Source organism: Tasmannia lanceolata, unplaced genomic scaffold (genome assembly GCF_043159265.1).
Source record: "Tasmannia lanceolata isolate RefF3 unplaced genomic scaffold, GAP_Taslan_0.1 ptg000018l, whole genome shotgun sequence".
Lineage (NCBI taxonomy): Eukaryota > Viridiplantae > Streptophyta > Magnoliopsida > Canellales > Winteraceae > Tasmannia > Tasmannia lanceolata.
Window position 1 is genome coordinate 28,318,204 of NW_027518695.1, and position 20,458 is coordinate 28,338,661.

Consider the following 20,458-nt stretch of genomic DNA (forward strand, 5'->3'; position numbering starts at 1 on the left):
AGCTTAGTTCGTGCAATTAATCAAGCACAGTAGTGCTATTATCAGTAGATTTTAATAATATGGTAAAGGGTAAATTTGACCCTTTTTTGTTACTTGGGACAGCCCTCTCTAGTGTAAAAGAACAGTCATAAATACACTAGACGGGGATGTCCCCAAGTCAAAAAAGAGGGGGGTGAATATATCACTTACCAATAGAAATAAAGAGCTATAAATAAATTCCTTCAGCGAGAGAGGAAAGAAAGACACCGACTCTCAATCTATTCTTAATTCTCCCTCTCTCTCAGCTCTCCGCGCTCTCTAATCTCTCTTTCTTGCTCTTGCTCTTGCTCTTTCTCTCTCTAATCTCCTCTCTTTCTCTCTCTAATCTCTTCTGTTTCTCTCTCTAATCCCTCTTTCTTGCAATCTCTTCTTTCTCTCTCTCTCTCTCTCTCTCTCTCTCTCTAATCTCTTCTGTTTCTCTCTCTAATCCCTCTTTCTTGCAATCTCTTCTTTATCTCTCTTTCTTGCTATCTGTCTCTCTCAGACAGAAATGGAGTTTGATCACTATGACGAAGAGTTCTGTCACTTTAATCCAAATGAAACTTACGAATTTGAGTTCGACGAGTTTTATGAAAATTTCTCTGCACCAATGTTCGTCGACTTAACAAACCCGGATCGATCCGTTGAGGATGATAAAGAATGGTTTTGCACACGCCTCGGTAAGTTTTTTTTTTTTTCATTTGCATGTTTTTTTTTTGCCATTGTTGTCTGTTTCCCCCCCTTTTTCTTGTCTTTTTCATCTTCACGTTCAAGTTCTTGAATGGTTCTTCCAATTAATTTTTCTTGGAACTGAAACTTTTCTTCCACTTAATTTTTCTTGGGTCGACTCTGTTTCTGCCCTTTTCATCTTCTTGACAATTCTTGCTATAGAGTATAGACATTTGTTTTAAATCTGACATGCATGCTTATCTCTCTGTTTATTGAACCCAATTTTCTGTTTATTGAACCCAAATTTTTGTTGCTATGTTTGAATTTGATAGAATATTGCAATTTCAATTGATTGAATCCTAAAGGTTTTCAAAGGTTTCTTTGCTTTTGAATCTTTTTTTTTTATATATAGTTAAAATAGTCGTGGCTGGCTCTAGTTGACTCATTATGAATTGCATGTGAAATGCGGTGTTTGTACTATGTATAAATATTTATATGAATTACAGGTGAAAAAGATGGTATGTATTGAATTATCGGACTTGCGTGACAACACATGTCTTTTGGGATTTTATGTTATTAAAACATTATGTATAGATATTTGTCTTATGTGGTAAGTTTGTATTTGTGTTTATTGTAGCATTTCCTGAAGTTTCATGTTAAAATTCTATCATTTTCAATTGTTTGCCTGCGGATTTCCACCGAAATGTCCGACCGAATCTGAAAAGGTCCCATTTTCATGATGACCGATACCATAACTGAAACTGAAATTTAAGTAATTCCAAAAATTGAACTTGTCTAAAGTACAATTGTTGCACAACATGTCAATGTGTTGGTTGATTCTACCTGTCATTGCTTTCACTTCATTGTCCTGCGATATAAAATCAATCATTTTGTGTTATCCATATTTAAAAATGAAGTTGGCAATGCATGCTAGACCCTTGAATCACTTCCACTTGTATCTTCAACAAAATCACTTCCATATTGATGAACAGTTTTGCAGTGATGTAAGAAAACAAATCCATCTAAAATCAACATGTCATCAAAATAATGAACCCTTTGTTCTAGTATAGTGCAGCACCTATCTGCCAAACCTTTTCAATCCTTCAACCAATGGTTGAATAAGTGAACGCTCTCCTCCTCTCTCTTTCTACTGCTATGCAAGTTGTCTTGGGTTGCCTTCTCAACATGGGTGTCGTTGATTACCCGACCTTGTGGTTGCTCAACTGCTCCCTCTTCAGAATTGGAGTGTTCTCTTTCATATCAGTCACTATTGGCCAATATTTCAAGCTCTCGACCTATGAGAAAAAATGTTTCAAACTCTCAATTGGTATGTGTCTTGATTTCAACTCTGCTGGCCTTTTCTCAGATTTTACTGTGGAAATGGACATTTCATTGAACCACTGCTGTTCACATCCACTTTTATCTTCCAAATTACAATTTTCTAATGAGTTCTGAATTTTACATTGTCAACCCAGGATTCTTTGAGTGTGAGAAATCTTCTCAACAACCTACATGCATCACCGTCTTCTATTTTGTATCGTTCTAGTATTTTAGCAGTCTCTGGACTATTTAAATTAGTAACTTGTGCAGAAATCAAATTCTTTTTGTGTCCATTTTGATACTATGCTTGATCAACAAATGCGTGGAACTGATCTATATTTGAATTTGCAATTGGCACTTCTTTGAAACATTGATCCAGCTGAGAGGAACTGGTCTATATTTGAATTTGCAATTGCCACTTCTTTGAAACATTTCGTAACCTCAACATTTTCACTTTCTTTATGTTCTGTGGAAAGCATAGATCTAAGCACAAAGCTTTGATACTACTTGTTGAAAACAAGATCAAAAGCAAAAGAAGCAAAACTCAAATAACACAAATCACAAAGAGAGAGAGAGAGAGAGAGAGAGAGAGAGAGAGAGAGAGAGAGAGAGAGAGAGAGAGAGTTCCCTCGAATATACTATTCCAAGACTCAAACCGTACACCACTTCTCTTCAATACTCTATTAACACTTTTTCTCTCACTCACATATTGTTTCAAGAGTCTTTGGCTGTGTTTGCTTTGTTCACACCCTTACCCCAGGGCTAGATAAATTGGATCCTCGGGCGGAGCGTTGTGTCTTTCTGTGCTACTTTCGTACCCAGAAAAGTGATCGGAGTTACCGTCCTCGACTTCGCCGATATTTGTTTCCACCGACGTCACTTTGTTTGAGTCTACCTCCTTCTTTACCGCTTATGCTAGGAGCAGTCCCTTTGTATGTGAATGAAAGGGATGCGCGCGCGCGAGAGTTTTACGGCAAGGTTTCCTTAGCAAGATTTTACGACAAGGAGAGAGATGCGGGAGAGGTGGAGAGATGCGGCTAGGTTTCCTTCCTTTTTTGAATTTTGTTTATTGGATCAGCTCTTATACCATGTTATTGTTGATAAGGAAGAAGAAGAAGAGTGAATATGGAGTCTCCTTAGGGAGCTCCCATATAATATATATATATATATATATATATATAGAGAGAGAGAGAGAGAGAGAGAGAGAGAGAAAAGTGTTCGTGCGCAGCTGCGCAGGGAGTTACCTGTGCATTAGTGGCTTATAAAGTCACCAATTGGTCGCTTTTTTGGACCCCGCAAAGGTGGACCCACCATACGAACCAATCGGTGGCTTTATAAGCCACTAATGTGCAGATAACTCCTAGCGCAGCTGCGCAGGTTTTAAATTTCGGTTTCGGGCGAAATTTCGGTCTTTCCCAAAACCAAAATTTCGGCCGAAATTTGGTAAAAGCTCTCAAAATATCGATTTTTTAAACCGAAATTTCGGTCGAAATTTGGTAAAGGATTAAAATAATATTATTTTATCTATTATTTCACCGAAATTTCGACCGAAATTTGGTACATTTCGGGAATTTCGGTTTCGGTGCAATTTCGTTTCGGTCCCGACGAAATCCGATCGAAATTTAAAACCATGACTATAATACCCTTCAACAGTTACATTTAAAACTAACCGTAAAATAAAAATAATATAAACTACCATATTAGCATGTTTCTTTTTCGATTTGCCCAACCCATTTAAACTAATTAGAAACCACACTTTCTAAATCAAAACTACTTTTAAAGACTAAAAAGCCCATTAACACTTCCCATTACCCATGTCCGCTAGGACCGTGACCTTTTCAGAACACACAGCCACACACAATAGTAACCTTTCTTTTCCAATATGTTCCTATTCTAAAATCTGTCCAATGATCACTGGTGCAACTTCTCTAGCTGTTTCACCTTTGCTTGCTGATGTAGAAAATCAAGATCAAAGCACAAAAGCTTTGATACCACTTGTTAAAAACAAAGATCAAGCAGAAGCACTAAACCCACAACACAAAAGATCACAACAAAAGGAGAAGAGGGAAGAGAAAGAGCGGAGAGAGGGAGAATTTTTCTTGAATACTGTTGATGGCAGCAACCATACACATAATAACAAAGAGTTCACGTTTCACACTCCTCTCTTTTTTCCACTTTTTCATGTTTACTCTCACTTCATTATTTCATTCATGTTCTCTCTCTCTCTCTCTCTCTCTGCATATAAGCAAAGGCACTCAAACACGTATTGAAACTACCCATGCTATACAATCCCCTCTACTTTCCAAAAAAACACTATCGAAACACTAATTAGAAACTAACCTATTAAACCACTTTCCTATTTCTATATAATACCCTTTTCCACACGCCTCGGTAAGTTTTTTTTTTCATTTGCATGTTGTTGTTTTTTTGCCATATTTGCCTGTTTTGCCCTCCCTTTTTCTTGCCTTTTTCATCTTCACATTCAACTTCTTGAATGGTTCTTCCTTTTAATTTTTCTTGGATCTGAAAATTTTCTTCCAATTTATTTTTCTTGGGTCGACACTGTTTCTGCCCTTTTAAATCTGACATGCATGTTTCCGAAAACACATATCTCTTTGTTTAAATTGATTGAATCCTAAAGGTTTTCAAAGGCTTCTTTGCTTTTGAAACTTTTTTTTTATATAGTTAAAATAGTCGTGGCTGGTTCTAGTTGACTCATTTTGATGGTTCTGGAACCACGTTACTCACAAAACTTATCTAAAGCTGAATCCTTACACAACATAGGTTGGTTTTGGTGATTATGTTTGGCATTGTTTTACTTGGTTGGATTTAGTAACATGTTTTTAAATTTCCAATGAAACAAATGACTGATATGTTTCCATCCCCATCCCCATCGAAACAATACCAAAACTGAACGGACTTGCTCAACAACACATGTCTTTTGGTATTTTATATTATTAAAACATTATCTATATCTGTATTTCTTATGTGCTAAGTTTGTATTTGTGTTTATTGTAGCATTTCCTGAAGTTTCATTTTAAAACTCTATCATTTGCAATTGTTTGCCTACGTTTCGGCGATTTTACAGGATTTCCACCAAAATGTCCAACCGAAACTTAAAAGGTCCCATTGCTGTGGTGACCGAAACCATAACTGAAACTGAAATTTAAATTAATAGATTTTCCAAAAATTGAACTTGTGTAAAGTAAAATTGTTGCACAACATGGCAATATGTTGGTTGATTCTACCTGTCATTGTTGGTTGATTCTACCTGTCATTGCTTTCACTTGATTGGACATTTTCTTTGTGGAATTAAAAGTAGGAGCATGTCCTGCGATATAAAATCAATCATTTTGTGTTATCTATATTTAAAAATGAAGTTGACAATGCATGCTAGACCCTTGAATCACTTCCACTTGTGTCTTCAACAAAATGATTGTCCATATTGATGAACAGTTTTGCAGTGATGTAAGAAAAAACAATCCATCTGAAATCAACATGTCATCAAAATAATGAACCCTTTGTTTTAATATAGTGCAGCACCTATCTGCCAAACCTTTTCAATCCTTCAACCAATGGTTGAAAAAGTGAACCCTCTCCTCCTCTCTTTCTACTGCTATGCAAGTTGTCTAGGGTTGCCTTCTCAACATGGGTGTCGCCGATTACCCGACCTTATGGTTGCTCAACTGCTCCGTTTTCAGAATTGGAGTGTTCTGCCTCATATCAGTCACTATTGGCCAATATTTCATGCTCTCGACCTATGAGAAAAAAATGTTTCAAACTCTTGATTGGTCTCAGTGGCTTGATTTCAACTCTGCTGGCCTTTTCTCAGCTTTTACTGTGGAAATGGACATTTCATTGAACCACTGCTGATCACATCCACTTTTATCTTTCAAATTACGGTTTTCCAATGAGTTCTGAATTTTACATTGTCAACCCAGGATTCTTTGATTGCGAGAAATCTTCTCAACAACCTACATGCATCCCCATCTTATATTTTGTATCGTTCTAGTATTTTAGCAATCTCTGGACTATTTAAAATAGTAACTTGTGCAGAAATCAAATTCTTTTTTGTGTTCGTTTTGATACTATGCTGGATCAACAAATGCGGAGAACTGGTCTATATTTGAATTTCCAATTGCCACTTCTCTGAAACATTCTGTAATGTCAACATTTTCACTTTCTTTATGTTCCATATAAAACACTGATCAAAGCACAAAGTTTTTTGAAAACAAGGTCAAAAGCAAAAGAAGCAAAACCCAAATAACACAAATCACAAAAGGAGGGAGGAAGAGAGAGAGTTCTCTTAAATATACTATTCCAAGACTCAAACCGTACAACACTTCTCTTCAATACATTCATGTTTTTTTTCTCACTCACATTGTTTCACGTTTTGCACTCTCCTTTTATATATGTTAGAAATGTGGCTAGGGTTTAGAGGGGAAGAAGAAGTGTGAGGGTGAAGATGGTGAGATTCTCCACTTAGGAGTCCACCCATTAATATGATGTATATATAGGTCCAAAGTAGGGAAACATGGTACAAAGGCTACAATACCCCTCACACTACACATAATGACTAAGATACCCTTCAACACTCCCCCTCAAGCTGGAGTGTATATACGGTATAACTCCACACTCCAGATTCCTACAAAGAAAACTAAAACAAACAACTATAATACCCATACAACAGAAAAACAATAATCCCATAGACATAGCCAGCTTGGTACAACACACCCCGTCAAGCTGGTGTGATGAATACATAGTAAAAAACATAACAAAAAAGGACCATGGCCACAACTAGTACAACAGCGAGTTCAACGGCCACAAAAACAACGAGCTCCCCCTAAATTAGCATTACTGTCAGAGCGATCAACACAGAGCCTCCCCCTCAGAGCACGGCTATCAAATCTACACCAATAACGATCGAACGAAAGGGCCTCGGCAAGGAAACAACAACGATCCATAGAATAAAATAAGCACACCGAAGGCTCGCACACTAACAACGACGAAGCACCACGAGTAGAGATCAAGAGAACATCATATCAAAGAAGAAGCCCAACCAGGACCAACAACCAACCAACAACAGGGCGATAGAAAATCAGCCCACAACAACAACCAACCAATGATGGCCACACAGCACGTCGCTTGGGAAACAACCAACCAAAGAAGGCCACACAACACGTCGCCTGGGAGAAACAACAATAAGGCCGAATTCAACGCAAATGACCGGGCATATAGCCACTACTAGCAACAAGGCCGAAAGCAATGCTAACGACCTGGTATATAGCCACCAACAACAACAAGGCTGAAAGTAACGCTAATGACCGAGCATATAGCTACAAAAAAAAAAACAAGGCCGAGAGCAACGCTAACTACCCGGCTTATAGCCACAATAACAAAGTGGATTGCAACGCAAACCACTACAATGACAACGAATGCGTAAAACTGCGCAAAGCAACTACACACACTATATAGAAGAACCAATAAAGTGGATTGCAACGCAAACCTCTACAGCAACAATGAATGCGCAAAATTATCCAAGGCAACTACACACATGTAGAAGCATCAACAAACAGGACTCGCAAAGCGAGTCCACCAATAACACCAAGCGCGAAGAACCAACCAACCACAACAACAATGATCTCAACCACGATCAACCCAACCAACCGCAACCACAACCAACCCAGCCAACCTCAACCACAACCAACCCAGCCAACCAATCAAACAACCAAAAAACCAACCAAAAAACCAACCAAACAACCAACCAAACCAACCAACCAACCAACAACCCAACCAACCAACCATCAACAAATAGAAGGAGCAACTAACCAAGAACGTGAAGCATGGTGAAAGAACATCAACTTAAGTCACCAACAAACGTTAAGCAGAAGGAAACAACTAGCAACATGAAGAACCAACAACTAATAATGCAAAAAAGAAACTAACCAACCAACCAATGAATCAACTAAGGAAACCTCACAACACTTCAACAAGGAGGACGATACTACACTAACCCGAAGACGATGACAAAACATAATAGGAAGAACAACCACCAACAAAGGAGCACCAACAAGGAACTCCATGGGGAACAACTACCCACAAGACAACAACAAGACTATAACACGATAACAACAAGACAACACAAGACATCAATACACCACTCCATCCATGGAACCTACATCAACACTCCCCCTCAAAAAACACTCCATCCATGGAGAGTCAACGATAACTTTTATCACTCCCCTTCACTGCTGACTCTCTGCAAGTCATGCTAAGTTCATTTCTAAACTTCACAAACCTATTGTACTCCAACCCTTCGAATGTAGCAAGATACTCCGCTATCTTACCGTACCACTGTACTGAGGCTTCAATCGTCGGATTATAATCCTCTGCATCCCCGTCTCTAAAATCTTGGACTCTTCATCGAGTTGTGATATTGCATGACAGATCTTCGTGAATATTTCATGACACTAATAAGAAACTAACCTATTAAACCACTTCCCTATTTCTATATACTACCCTTTTCCAAAACAAAATTAGTAACTAATTATGTTTCCTAAAACAATCCAACATCCTAAAGCTACTCGTTTCCAAAACCCAATTTAGAATCAACTCTAACTACCAACTTGACAAGTCCTAGTTTAGAATAGGAAAGATCCATGTGGGCCCGCCTCGGCCCGCATCCGTGCCGACCCATCCTCTCCTTCACTGTGGAGAGTCCGCGATGACTCTCAACAGGTGACACATCTACCATTGTTAAACCAACAACTACTATATTTTTGTAAACCAAATTTTCCACTTTCTCTTCTACATCGTGTCCTGAAAACAAATCAGTATCCAAGTTGCAGAACTCGTTAGAAGCTATTTTTTTTTTTTTTTTTGAAATAGTGATATATTGAATTAAAGGGAACCAAGATGGTCCACAAAGGCACAAACATTACAGAAGGAATAAATACAAGAAAAACAAAAATACAATTTACGGCAGGAGGAAATCAAACCACTCCAAACCCAGCCTTCTAACCCTTGATTTGGCTGAAGAATCGGCTTCACCATTAGATGCTATGTTAAAAGACTTTTCTCCCTTACTTTCTCCTTCTTCATGCTTATCCAGTGAAACGATCTACGATCTGCTTGTATGGGGAATGTTGACTACATTTTAGGATAGAAACTTGATATGCCAACGCACTAATTTTCTGTGAACTTGTTCTAGCAAATGCTTTCAACCTAGAAAGTTCTCTGCAATCCTCAAAGTTTTGGTTATCTAGACCCATCTCAAGCTTAAAAGGAGAAGCTGCAGCAGAATTTTCAGCAGCTGCCAGAGCTTCATATGTTAAAGTTCTCTACTCCCAATACCTTCCACTTCCTTAGACTTTCCATGCAGCACATTTCAATCTAAGAATTATCTTCAATCCCCACTGTACTATCATCTACAGATTCCCTCCCTGCTGGTGGAACTTGGGCCATTGCTCAATTCCTCATTTTCTTGAGCTTGGACATTTCAAGCACAGATAGCTGCACTCATTTCCTCAATTTCTTGTTCCAAGGCTTTGTTAGGCTCGATATGGGCAGCTGCTTCATATTCCTCAGATTCAAATTTTGTTCTGGTATCTTCATTTTCCCTTTGAGCTGATTCACCACATACTTTCACCTCTTCCACTTGATCGTGATCTTTGCAATTAATTTCCTCTTGATCAATCCAAATTTCTCCCTGATCTTCACATTCAACTTCTTCCTTGACAGCTTGATTGGTTCTTGTTTCTCTTCCTTTCAGCTTCTTGAGCCTTCTCACAATAGACGTTTGTCTCATCATAGTTCACAAGAGACTCATCCTCTTTGGCATCATGTTCACAGACAAAATTTGAATCCTCAACTCTGTAAGCTATTACATAATCTTTGAATTCTCCCTGATCTTTTCCCTTTTTACCTTTTTCTGCATAGTAATTCCTTATGCATGAGCAATCGTTCTCATCTCTTTGGAGAGAATCTTGAAACTCTGTTGCACTGATGCAGTATGCAGTTTCTGATTTTATCTTAAATTCAACTGATTGCACATGTTTACTAACGCTCTTTCTTATTCCTATGTAACTTCCATTCAAATTCTCTCTCTGATTTTAAAATGTTTGAATGCTTTTATTCGAGTTTTATGCTTTCTCTTGAATTATAAATATGAAATTTATGGATGTGCTTTCTGGGGTATTGTGTTACAGGATGCAACCAAAAGCATGATGAAGAAGATGATCCTGATATTCTCCATAGAAAATTTGAACTTCGGGTATGTTATGCCTCACTCTTTGTCCTACGTGAATGGATGATATTGTTGTTCATGTAACTTCATGACATCTTGAGTCTTAAATCGTGCAGGTCATGGCAGCGAGGAGCCTAAGACTTCAAAACTCACTAAAGGGACAAACATCACGGTATTTTAAGTTCTTTAAACATTGAATTATTATTATTTCTTCAATTTCCCATGAACAATTCAATGACAAAATCTCCTTTGCCTTTCAGTTGCACTGCGAGATGTCGTCCACTTCCTGCACCTGCGAAATCTGCCAAGGAAAGGATGGCAATATTAAACATGATCAGGAAGACAAAGAAAGCATCTAATGATCCTCCAAGGTACAAATTAGTGACACCAAATCTGAAACCCAATCCAAAAGTAGCTACTCCATTACCAAAGAATGGAGTGGTGAAAAGTAAAAAGGCAATTGGCCAGAATTGTTTGCCTTTCAGTGGGATGAAGAAACCCATTCAAAGCCTTAAGAATCCAAAAGTAGCTGCTCCATTGCCAAAGAATGGAGTGGTGAAAACTGAAAAGGCAATTTGCCAGGTTCGTTTGCCTTTCAGTGGGATGAAGAGACCCATTCAAAGCCTTGAGAATCCAAAAGTAGCTGCTTCATTGCCAAAGAATGGAGTGGTGAAAACTGAGAGGGCAATTCTCCATGTTCGTTTGCCTTCCAATGGGATGAAGAGACCCATTCAAAGCCTTGAGAATCGAAAAGTAGCTGCATTGGCAAATAATGGAGTGGTGAAAACTGAAAAGGCAATTGGCCAGGTTCGTTTGCCTTTCAGTAGGATGAAGAAACCCATTCAAATCCGTGAGAATCCTAAAGTAGCTGCTCCATTGCCAAAGAATGGAGTAGTGAAAACTGAAAAGGCAATTAGCCAGGTTCGTTTGCCTTTCAGTGGGATGACGAAACCCATCCAAATCTGTGAGAATCCAAAAGTAGCTGCTCCATTGCCAAAGAATGGAGTGGTGAAAACTGGAAAGGCAATTGGCCAGGTTCGTTTGCCTTTCAGTGGGATGAAGAGACCCATTCAAGGCCTTGAGAATCCAAAAGTAGCTGCTTCATTGCCAAAGAATGGAGTGGTGAAAACTGAAAAGGCAATTCTCCATGTTCGTTTGCCTTCCAATGGGATGAAGAGACCCATTCAAAGCCTTGAAAATCGAAAAATAGCTGCATTGGCAAAGAATGGAGTGGTGAAAACTGAAAAGGCAATTGGCCAGGTTCGTTTGCCTTTCAGTGGGATGAAGAAACCCATTCAAATCCGTGAGAATCCTAAAGTAGCCGCTCCATTGCCAAAGAATGGAGTAGTGAAAACTGAAAAGGCAATTGGCCAGGTTCGTTTGTCTTTCAGTGGGATGAAGAAACCCATTCAAAGCCTTGAGAATCTAAAAGTAACTGCTCCATTGCCAAAGAATGGAGTAGTGAAAACTGAAAAGGCAATTGGCCAGGATCGTTTGCCTTTTAGTGGGATGAAGAAACCCATTCAGAATCGTTTGCCTTTCAGTGGGATGAAGAAACCCATTCAAAGCCTTCATAATCCAAAAGTAGCAACTCCATTGCCTTTTAGTGGGGTGAAGAGACCCAAGTGGAAGGACGTATGGTAGAAGTAGGGGACTGTTTTCTTTGAAAGTAGGGTGGGGTAAACTTTAGCTGGATAGGAGTCTATCTAGTGGAGTCTGTCATGCTTAATTGTAGGAGTCTAAGTGCTTAATTATAGGAGTGAAGGTTATCCTGTTTTCTTCGGAAGTACGGAACTTTAGTTGGATAGGTCTCACTGAACCATTGTAGGAATTTTTAGAGCAGTTGTAATGATTGATTCATAGTGTTTAGAGCATCAGATCCTTCTGCCTCTAAGCTTGAGAAATCAACTGGTGGTGTTTAGAGCATCATTCCTCTTATTATCTTACATGATCCTACGTTCTAAATGTTCTTTATAAATCCTTTTTCTTTGTCATATGATCATTGAAACCTTAGGTATGAATGTATGTCACATAATATTTCTGTAGCTCACTCTCTCTCTCTCTCTTGAATATTAATAATTTGTTTTTATAGCTCTAAGTAACAGAAACCATTTATTATGATGCATTACAAATCACGTGGTAGTGTTTAGAATTTAGAGCACCAGATCCTTCTTGCTTTAAGCTTGAGAAATTAAGTGGTGGTGTTTAGAGCTTCTTTCCTCTCTTATTATCTGACATGATCCTATGTCTAAATGTTCTACGTAAATCCCTTTTCTTTGTTATATGATCTTGCAAAAGTGATCCATTCTTCACTTCTACCTGCATGCATTTCTCAGTCAACAGCTTGTGAACACTGCATCTTAAGATAATTTGCTGTTTCAGTTCAAAAGCGGCTTAGTCAACTATTACATATTTAGTTGTTATTCTGCAATGCATTACTATGCAGTTATAACTAATTAATTAATTTTGTGCTATTGCGGCCCTATTTGTTTTGGATTTTGAGAACTGACTGAGAGTCCAAAACTGATTAGTAGACTTGAAATTAAATTTTGAGTCCAATAATCAGTTTTAGAAATCCTTTTTCAAAATCCAGTGGCCCTATTTGTTTTGGGTTTTTGAGAATCGATTTTGAGTCCAACACTGATTATTGGATCCAAAATGTCAGTTCTGGACTCAAAATCAATTCTCAAAATCCAAAACAAACCTGTCCTTACTAGGATAAGAGTGTAAATGAGAGAATCTGAGGCTCTAAACCTGATTCTTGACCCGCTTATAGAAAAAAATTTCAAATTTGTTCTTCAGTTGTTTCTTTATGTTTTCAAGTTTTACTTGTTGTTACTCGTTTACATGGTAGCTCTTAATTTTTACAATTGGGAGATCATGACCATTTGCTAACGAATATTACCATATGTTTCTGTGAATATGTTGGGAGTCCTCTCTTTTAATGTGCTTGTACAATCTTCCATGAGTCTCATTTTTGGGCACCATTCCAAATGTTTATGCAATTATTTTTTGACAACATAAGCTTCCCAAGCTCATTTTTCCCTATGTATTTCTACCTAATTTCAGATTTCAATCACATATAGCTAGATTATTTTCCCCCTGTTTCCCTTTATATATATTTTATGATTGCATCTCTACTTATTGCTAGTTGGCACATGTGTGGGAGCTAGCTTGGCATGTTGATATCTACATTGGTTGGTATTGGATAATGTTGTGCTCGCAGTTGAATGATTAGTTAATTGAAAATATCTTACATTTCAGAAAATGTAAGATATATTTTTTTTTCATTTTTTCTCGTTCTATTGGAGAATCTCAAATGTAAGATATTTATTCATTTTTTCTTGTTTTCGTTGAGAAAATTCACTCCCTTTCTTTTGGGGAACCGTCATCTTTATCATATTTCTGCCGAAGGAGAAAGGTGTTCTCCGTATTGAGTCTCTAGGAATAGATTCTAAAGGGATCTTTTTTTCCTTCTGTGAAATGACGAGTTACTCCAAAAGCTTAAGCTGATGGAGATGGTGTTATTTAATCTTTTATCACGTGTATCCCCTCTTTCTCGGGTCGACCTACATGTGGCCCCTCTTTTCAGTTGGGATTGGCAATTGCATGTGGATTTTTGCTATCCGGGAGATTTGAACTCAGGACCATTGGCTCTGATACCGTGCGAAACGCTCCTACGATCTAAATGCTCTTTATAAATCCTTTTTCTTTGTCACATGATCATTGAAACCCTAGGTATGAATGTATGTGACATAATATTTCTGTAGCTCTCTCTCTCTCTCTCTCTCTTTTGAATATTAATAATTTGTTTTTATACCTCTAAGCAACAGAAACCATTTATTATGATGCATTACAAATCACATGGTAGTGTTTAGAATTTAGAGCACCAGATCCTTCTTGCTTTATGCTTGAGAAATCAAGCAGTGGAGTTTAGAGCTTCTTTCCTCTCTTATTATCTGACATGATCCTATCTCTAAATGTTCTATTTAAATCCCTTTTCTTTGTTATGTGATCTTTGCAACCTTTATTAATATATTAAGCAATCCATTCGTCACTTCTACCTGAATGCATTTCTCAGTCAACAGCTTGTGAACACTTCTTCTTAAGATAATTTCTTGTTTCAGTTCAAGAGCGGCTTAGTCAAATATTACATATTTAGTTGTTATTTATCATACATCACATGTTCTTTCTTGCACATCTTTTATATGCAAGTATACATTATTCTGCAGTGCATTACTATGCACTTTGAACTAATCAATTAATTTTGTGCCATTGCGGCCCTATTTGTTTCGGATTTTGAGAACTGATTGAGAGTCCAAAACTGATTAGTAGACTTGAAATTAAATGAACTCTTGAGTTCAATAATCAGTCTTAGAAATCCTTTTTCAAAATCCAGTGGCCCTATTTGTTTTGGGTTTTTGAGAATCGATTTTGAGTCCAAAACTGATTATTGGACCCAAAATGTAAGTTCTGGACGCAAAATCAATTCTTAAAATCCAAAACAAACCGCTCCTTAGTAGGATAAGAGTGTAAATGAGAGAATATGTGGCTTTAAACCTGATTCTTGACCCGCTTAAAGAAAAAAAGTTTTTCAAATTCGTTCTTCAATTTTTTCTTTTTGTTTTCAAGTTTGACTTGTAGTTACTCATTTACATGCTAGCTCTTAATTTTTACAATTGGGAGGTCATGACCATTTGCTAACGAATATTACCATATTTTTTTGTGAATATGTTGGGAGTCCTCTATTTTAATGTGCTTGTACAATCTTACATGAGTCTCATTTTTGGGCACCATTCCAAATGTTTATGTAGTCATTTTTTGACAATAGAAGCTTCCCAAGCTCACTTTTCCTTTTTAACATTTTGTCGGAGCACCATATATTGTTTTTCTTTTTTTTTTTAACATTTTGTCATTTAGCAGGGAAATATATAGAAGTTACTGTTCGAAGTGGATAAATATTGCGAGTTATTTATTCATTTTTCAAGATTAAATATTGGTTTCCCCAATTTATCGTTAATATTTGTTAATTAATTGAATAAAATTGAGATTTTGAAGTTTTGTAGATGACTTTTCCCATTTTTGAAACTCTTTTTTAAAAAGACAGAAATCTTTTTGTCATTATATATTTACAAATCAATGGGAATGAGATGATGTCATGAGGTATCCAATAGCCTCCACAAATACTAATTTATTTATCGATATCATTACTAATTTTAATATTAATTTTGAAAATTGGGTTTATGAATGAAATGGTTCTTGTTGAAAGAAGTGGTTGTCCCTCTCTCCACTCTATAAAAAGCACCCATTTTCAAATGTGCCAGAACCATAGAGAAGATTTGTTCCCTTCAAACGGGAACATAAGAAGGTAACTTTCAACATTTTGATATATTTTCCTTATTTTTCTTATTACATTATAATTTTCGTGGTTGTTGGCTGTTTTACAGGTGAAGATAATTATTTCCAAGGTTTTAACGACACTTGAAACCTTCAAAATTTAGGTAGCATTAAACATTTCTTTCCTTCCATTTACGAACTACGTGTTTTGTTGGGAAGCGCTTCTTGGAAAGAAGGTGAACCGAGTAGGTGTTTTTTGTTTCATATAAATGAATTTTGACATCAAGCAAATTGTTATCCTATTCTCTGTTAGTGAGGTACAGACAAATAGTTTGCATGGTGAATCTTAGAGGGGTCCAAAGCCCGCTCTAAAGCCTCACTCACTGGCAGACAGATGGATTTTATCATAGCAAAAGGCAGTTTATACATGCCAATTTAAACCAGTTTATGACTGACCAGATTACGTCCAGAATTTGTTGCTGAGTTGTGTTGATCACAGTAGATTTCAAGGTCGAATCCCTTTTTATGCACATCCACTTGAAAACTTAAGGAATCTCACATAAGATTATGATTTCTTTGTTACATCTACATCAAAACACATTAGAGCATGTCTCTACACACTTGAGCAACTCCCCGTTGCACTTTCCCTACATCACTCATGCATTATACCTTTTCTTAGATCAAAGGTCTTATGGTTTTTCAGGCTACCAAGAGAAATTTATCTTCAACAATTGTTCGTGTGGATAATAACATAATTGAGTGTGATGTGCTTAATGCTGCTACAAGAGATGAAGTGTGATTGGTTAGTAGCTTAATATAATTGATTTTTTTTTCTGTTTCGGGCAGAGCATCAACATTTCTAGAAATTAATGAACGATTTTTTTAGGGAAATGTTATCAGCACTACTGTATTTTAACGAGGGCACTCCTCACTTTATTAAAAGTACGGTTTGGTTCGCACCATAGGATGATCCAAACCGTCCATTAGATGGGCCACAGCCTAAATAGGTTGTGGCCCAAAAATCATTTCCATAGGTTAGATCGGATACCATACCATACTTTTAATAAAGTGAGGAGTGCCCTAATCAAAATACAGTAGTGCTGATAACATTTCTCTTTTTTGATAGGTGGTTCAACTCCTAGGAGATCTGAGAGGGTTTGGCATCGATGTTGAAGAGGTTCATCGTCAAGTCCAAAATTTGGTGATCTATCTTTATTTTACTTATTGTTGACCTTTTTCTTTAATTTAAAAATTCAAAATTTATTTATTTACTTTATGCGAAAAGTCATATATATATTTTAAAAGTTACAATTAAAGAGAAGTGTATCTTAAATATTATCTTCAATTCCTATAAATATTCGTACATACACTCATGCTTTTAAGTTTTTTCTTCTTCCCAATTTATTCCTCAAACATGAGGCATGTTCTCAAGGGTTTCGGGCTGTTTAAGTGCACGTCCCCTTAGAGCGGACAAGTTGTATCATGGAGGCATATGCTAGAGAATCCATTTTCACCGTTGATTCGTCAAATGCAAGGGCGATATTTTCCTTAAGGTTTAGATCAGTGCCTCGACTTAACCGTAAGTCATTCTCTCTCTTTACTATTTGATTCTTTGTATTATTTTTGGTTCGGTTACATGTGGATTATTGCTTTATTTGTGTTGTTTATTATTATAATCTGAAATTCCAGTGTATTTTTACCAACATTTGGTAGGATATATAGATTTTCTATCAATTCGAATAACAACTCTTTGTCAGAAAAGTGAAGAATGATTTTATACTTTGTTGCATCTCAGGAAGCAAAAAATGGGGAGCAAAGTGAAAAGTAGGGTGTACTCATGCAACAAACTTTAAATCCTCTGCAGTGTTCTTGTCTTCCTTGCATAGATCATAATGTGGATCCTTACTGTAGTTTGCATTGAACCTAACCTCTAAAATTAGATAATGTTTTGTAGTACGGTGGTATATTTTTGTTTGCTTGGTTTCATTAAATAAGAGCTCTTTCAACATGGTTCCAACAGTTCCTTAGATGTTATGATGTGTACATTTAGCTTACGGAATTTTTAGAACCGAGAAAGCTCTTCTAGTGGATGTTATGATTTACATAGAATACACAGGTTTTTTGTACCTAATTTTCGGGATTTTTTTTAATTTAAAATATTTTAAAAATATATATATATTTTAAATTATTTCACACTTTTATCCGACTTCATGAAAATTTTCTAAAGGATTCATTAGCCGACCCCAACTAGTTTGGGACAAAGGCTTAGTTGAGTTGAGTTGAGTTGTATTTTACACTGTTAGAACCTCCAGCAAAAGTTCCTTTGCTCTAATTGGTTGCCCAAAAGCCGGGTTAATCCATATATTTTAGTTAGTTTTGGGGTGCCATGTCAGCCGAATACCCTGCTTGGTTGCCAAACCAAAATTAAAACCCTGGATGACTACCTGCTTCGTCGGGTGAATGTTGTCCTAAGCAGTATCCTTGTTCAAATGTAATTTTGAGTATGATAATCAGTTTATCACTCACAATCGGTTGTTATAATCATAAGTCCCTGTTCGTTTCAGATTGTGAAAACCGATTGTCAGCACCAAGCAGATTATTGTACCCAAAATTACATTTCATTTTGAGTCTAATAATTGGTTAGGGGTTCAAAATTGGCTGCCACAATCTGAAACGAATTTTACAAAAAATCAGAGTGGATTTCCTGGAAATCAGCCCATTCACTTTTCGATGAATGGTTGAGATTATTAGCCTGACTGAAAAATAAGGTTTTTTAATCTCAGCCCTTCACAAAAAAGTGAATACTGATTTTGGAAAACACACACAGGCCATGTATGGCAACTATGAAGGGGGCCCACTGTACTTTTTGAAAAATACTGGACTCCAAACGCACACAGTATATAAAAACTCTTGCTTGGTAACCTTTTCTTTAGATGGTTGTCATTTATTTTCTTCATTGTCAATGTTTTGGTGATTCCATTCAATTAAAAGCTTTAATAATACCCATTTCATGGTAGTTTGATTCATGGTCTCTTACACACTTGATCGATACCCATTCTCTGCTTTTGGATGCTATATGTGTCCTTGATATGTCTCAGAGGAAATTTTGTACAAGATTAAGTGTAAGTCCTCTCTTAATTGTGCCTTGATATGCTGTATTCTTGATGAATTTTTAGAATGTAATTGACATTGAATTTGGATTTCATGCAGCTATGCCTAAGGTTCAGTGGGTTCTTTCTGACTTTTACTTGGTGTTGAAAATATAGATTACGGGGGTGAGACATGGAACTGATACATTTGTGAAAATCGTAGCAGGTTAAATCCAGTTGACATGCAAGAATTCTTCTCTTCGGAACAATTTACGAACTCTTTTTCTTCATAACTGGAAAACAACAGTTCAGACATATCTTCTAATGTAAGGACACAACTGGAGTTTGCTTTTTACAGATCCGGTTATTAGGATGGAAGACCAAATGTCTTTTGCCAAAGCTGTTGGGGATATATTAGAGCAGCATTAACAATCGGCAAATGGGGGGACATGCACATTGGGAAGCTAGGACGGCTACAGGGGTGGGCATATGGACAATAAACAATGAGTAGAACTATTTGTATTTCATTCTAGTTATTTATCTTTCTTGTATGATTATAAGTTTTTTATTTCAAATTTACTGAAAGCTGGCCAGAGTGATGTTTGCCTTTCAGTGGGATGAAGAGACCCATTCAAATCCGTGAGAATCCAAAAGTAGCTGCTCGATTGCCAAAGAATGGAGTGGTACTGAAAACTGAAAAGGCAATTGGCCAGGTTCGTTTGCCTTTCAGTGGGATGAAGAAACCCATTCAGATCTGTGAGAATCCAAAAGTAGTTGCTCCATTGCCAAACAATGGAGTGGTGAAAACTGAAAAGGCAATTGGCCAGGTTCGTTTGCCTTTCAGTGGGATGAATAGACCCATTCAAAGCCTTGATAATCCAAAAGTAGCTGCTCCATTGCCAAAAAATGGAGTGCTGAAAACTGAAAAGGCAATTGGCCAGGTTCATTTGCCTTTCAGTGGGATGAAGAGACCAATTCAAGTGAAAACTGAAAAGGCAATTGGCCAAGTTGGTTTGCCTTTCAGTGGGATGAAGAAACCCATTCAAATCCTTGAGAATCCAAAAGGTAACTGCTCCATTGACAAAGAATGGAGTGGTGAAAACTGAAAAGGGAATTGACCAGGATCGTTTGCCTTTCAGTGGGATGAAGAAACCCATTCAAATCCTTGAGAATCGTTTGCCTTTCAGTGGGATGAAGAAACCCATTCAAAGCCTTCAGAATCCAAAAGTAGCTACTCCATTGCCTTTTAGTGGGGTAAAGAAACCCAAGTGGAAGGACGTATGGTAGAAGTAGGGGACTGCTTTCTTTGGAAGTTGGGTGGGGTAAACTTTAGCTGGATAGGAGTCTACCTAGTGGAGTCTGTCATGTTTAATTGTACGAGTCTAAGTGCTTAATTATAGGAGTGAAGGTTATCCTGTTTTCTTCGGAAGTAGGGAACTTTAGTTGGATAGGTCTCACTGAACCATTGTAGGAATTTTTAGAGCAGTTGTAATGATTGATTCATAGTGTTTAGAGCATCAGATCCTTCTGCCTTTAAGCTTGAGAAATCAACTGGTGGTGTTTAGAGCGTCATTCCTCTCTTATTATCTTACATGATCCTACGATCTAAATGCTCTTTATAAATCCTTTTTCTTTGTCATATGATCATTGAAACCTTAGGTATGAATGTATGTGACATAATATTTCTGTCGCTCTCTCTCTCTCTCTCTCTCTCTCTCTCTTTTGAATATTAATAATTTGTTTTTATAGCTCTAAGCAACATAAACCATTTATTATGATG

General features: G+C 37.1%; 2 protein-coding genes across 3 annotated transcripts in view; both read left to right on the forward strand.

Annotated features, from left to right (window-relative positions):
- The first annotated feature begins 267 nt into the window (after positions 1-267).
- The window catches only part of LOC143851367 (uncharacterized), a 39,442-nt gene continuing 19,251 nt past the window's right edge, over positions 268-20,458 (forward strand). For both annotated transcript variants that reach the window (XR_013236305.1, XM_077360770.1), the window contains exons 1-4: positions 268-698; positions 10,215-10,279; positions 10,369-10,424; positions 10,513-10,623. Coding sequence is in view for 1 of the 2 variants with exons in the window: in XM_077360770.1 (XP_077216885.1) it covers positions 530-698; positions 10,215-10,279; positions 10,369-10,424; positions 10,513-10,623 (401 nt within the window). In the remaining variant the exon portion in view is untranslated. The remainder of the gene's footprint in view (positions 699-10,214; positions 10,280-10,368; positions 10,425-10,512; positions 10,624-20,458) is intronic.
- LOC143851366 (uncharacterized) lies at positions 10,630-19,273 on the forward strand. The gene is made up of 3 exons (XM_077360768.1): positions 10,630-16,391; positions 16,716-17,168; positions 17,385-19,273. Exon 1 carries the CDS (start codon positions 10,742-10,744, stop codon positions 11,894-11,896), a length of 1,155 nt encoding a protein of 384 aa, XP_077216883.1. The 5' UTR covers positions 10,630-10,741; the 3' UTR covers positions 11,897-16,391; positions 16,716-17,168; positions 17,385-19,273.

Excerpts from the sequence above, each read along its gene's own strand:
- LOC143851366 (XM_077360768.1), top strand. The coding sequence starts at position 10,742 with ATGAAGAAACCCATTCAAAGCCTTAAGAATCCAAAAGTAGCTGCTCCA.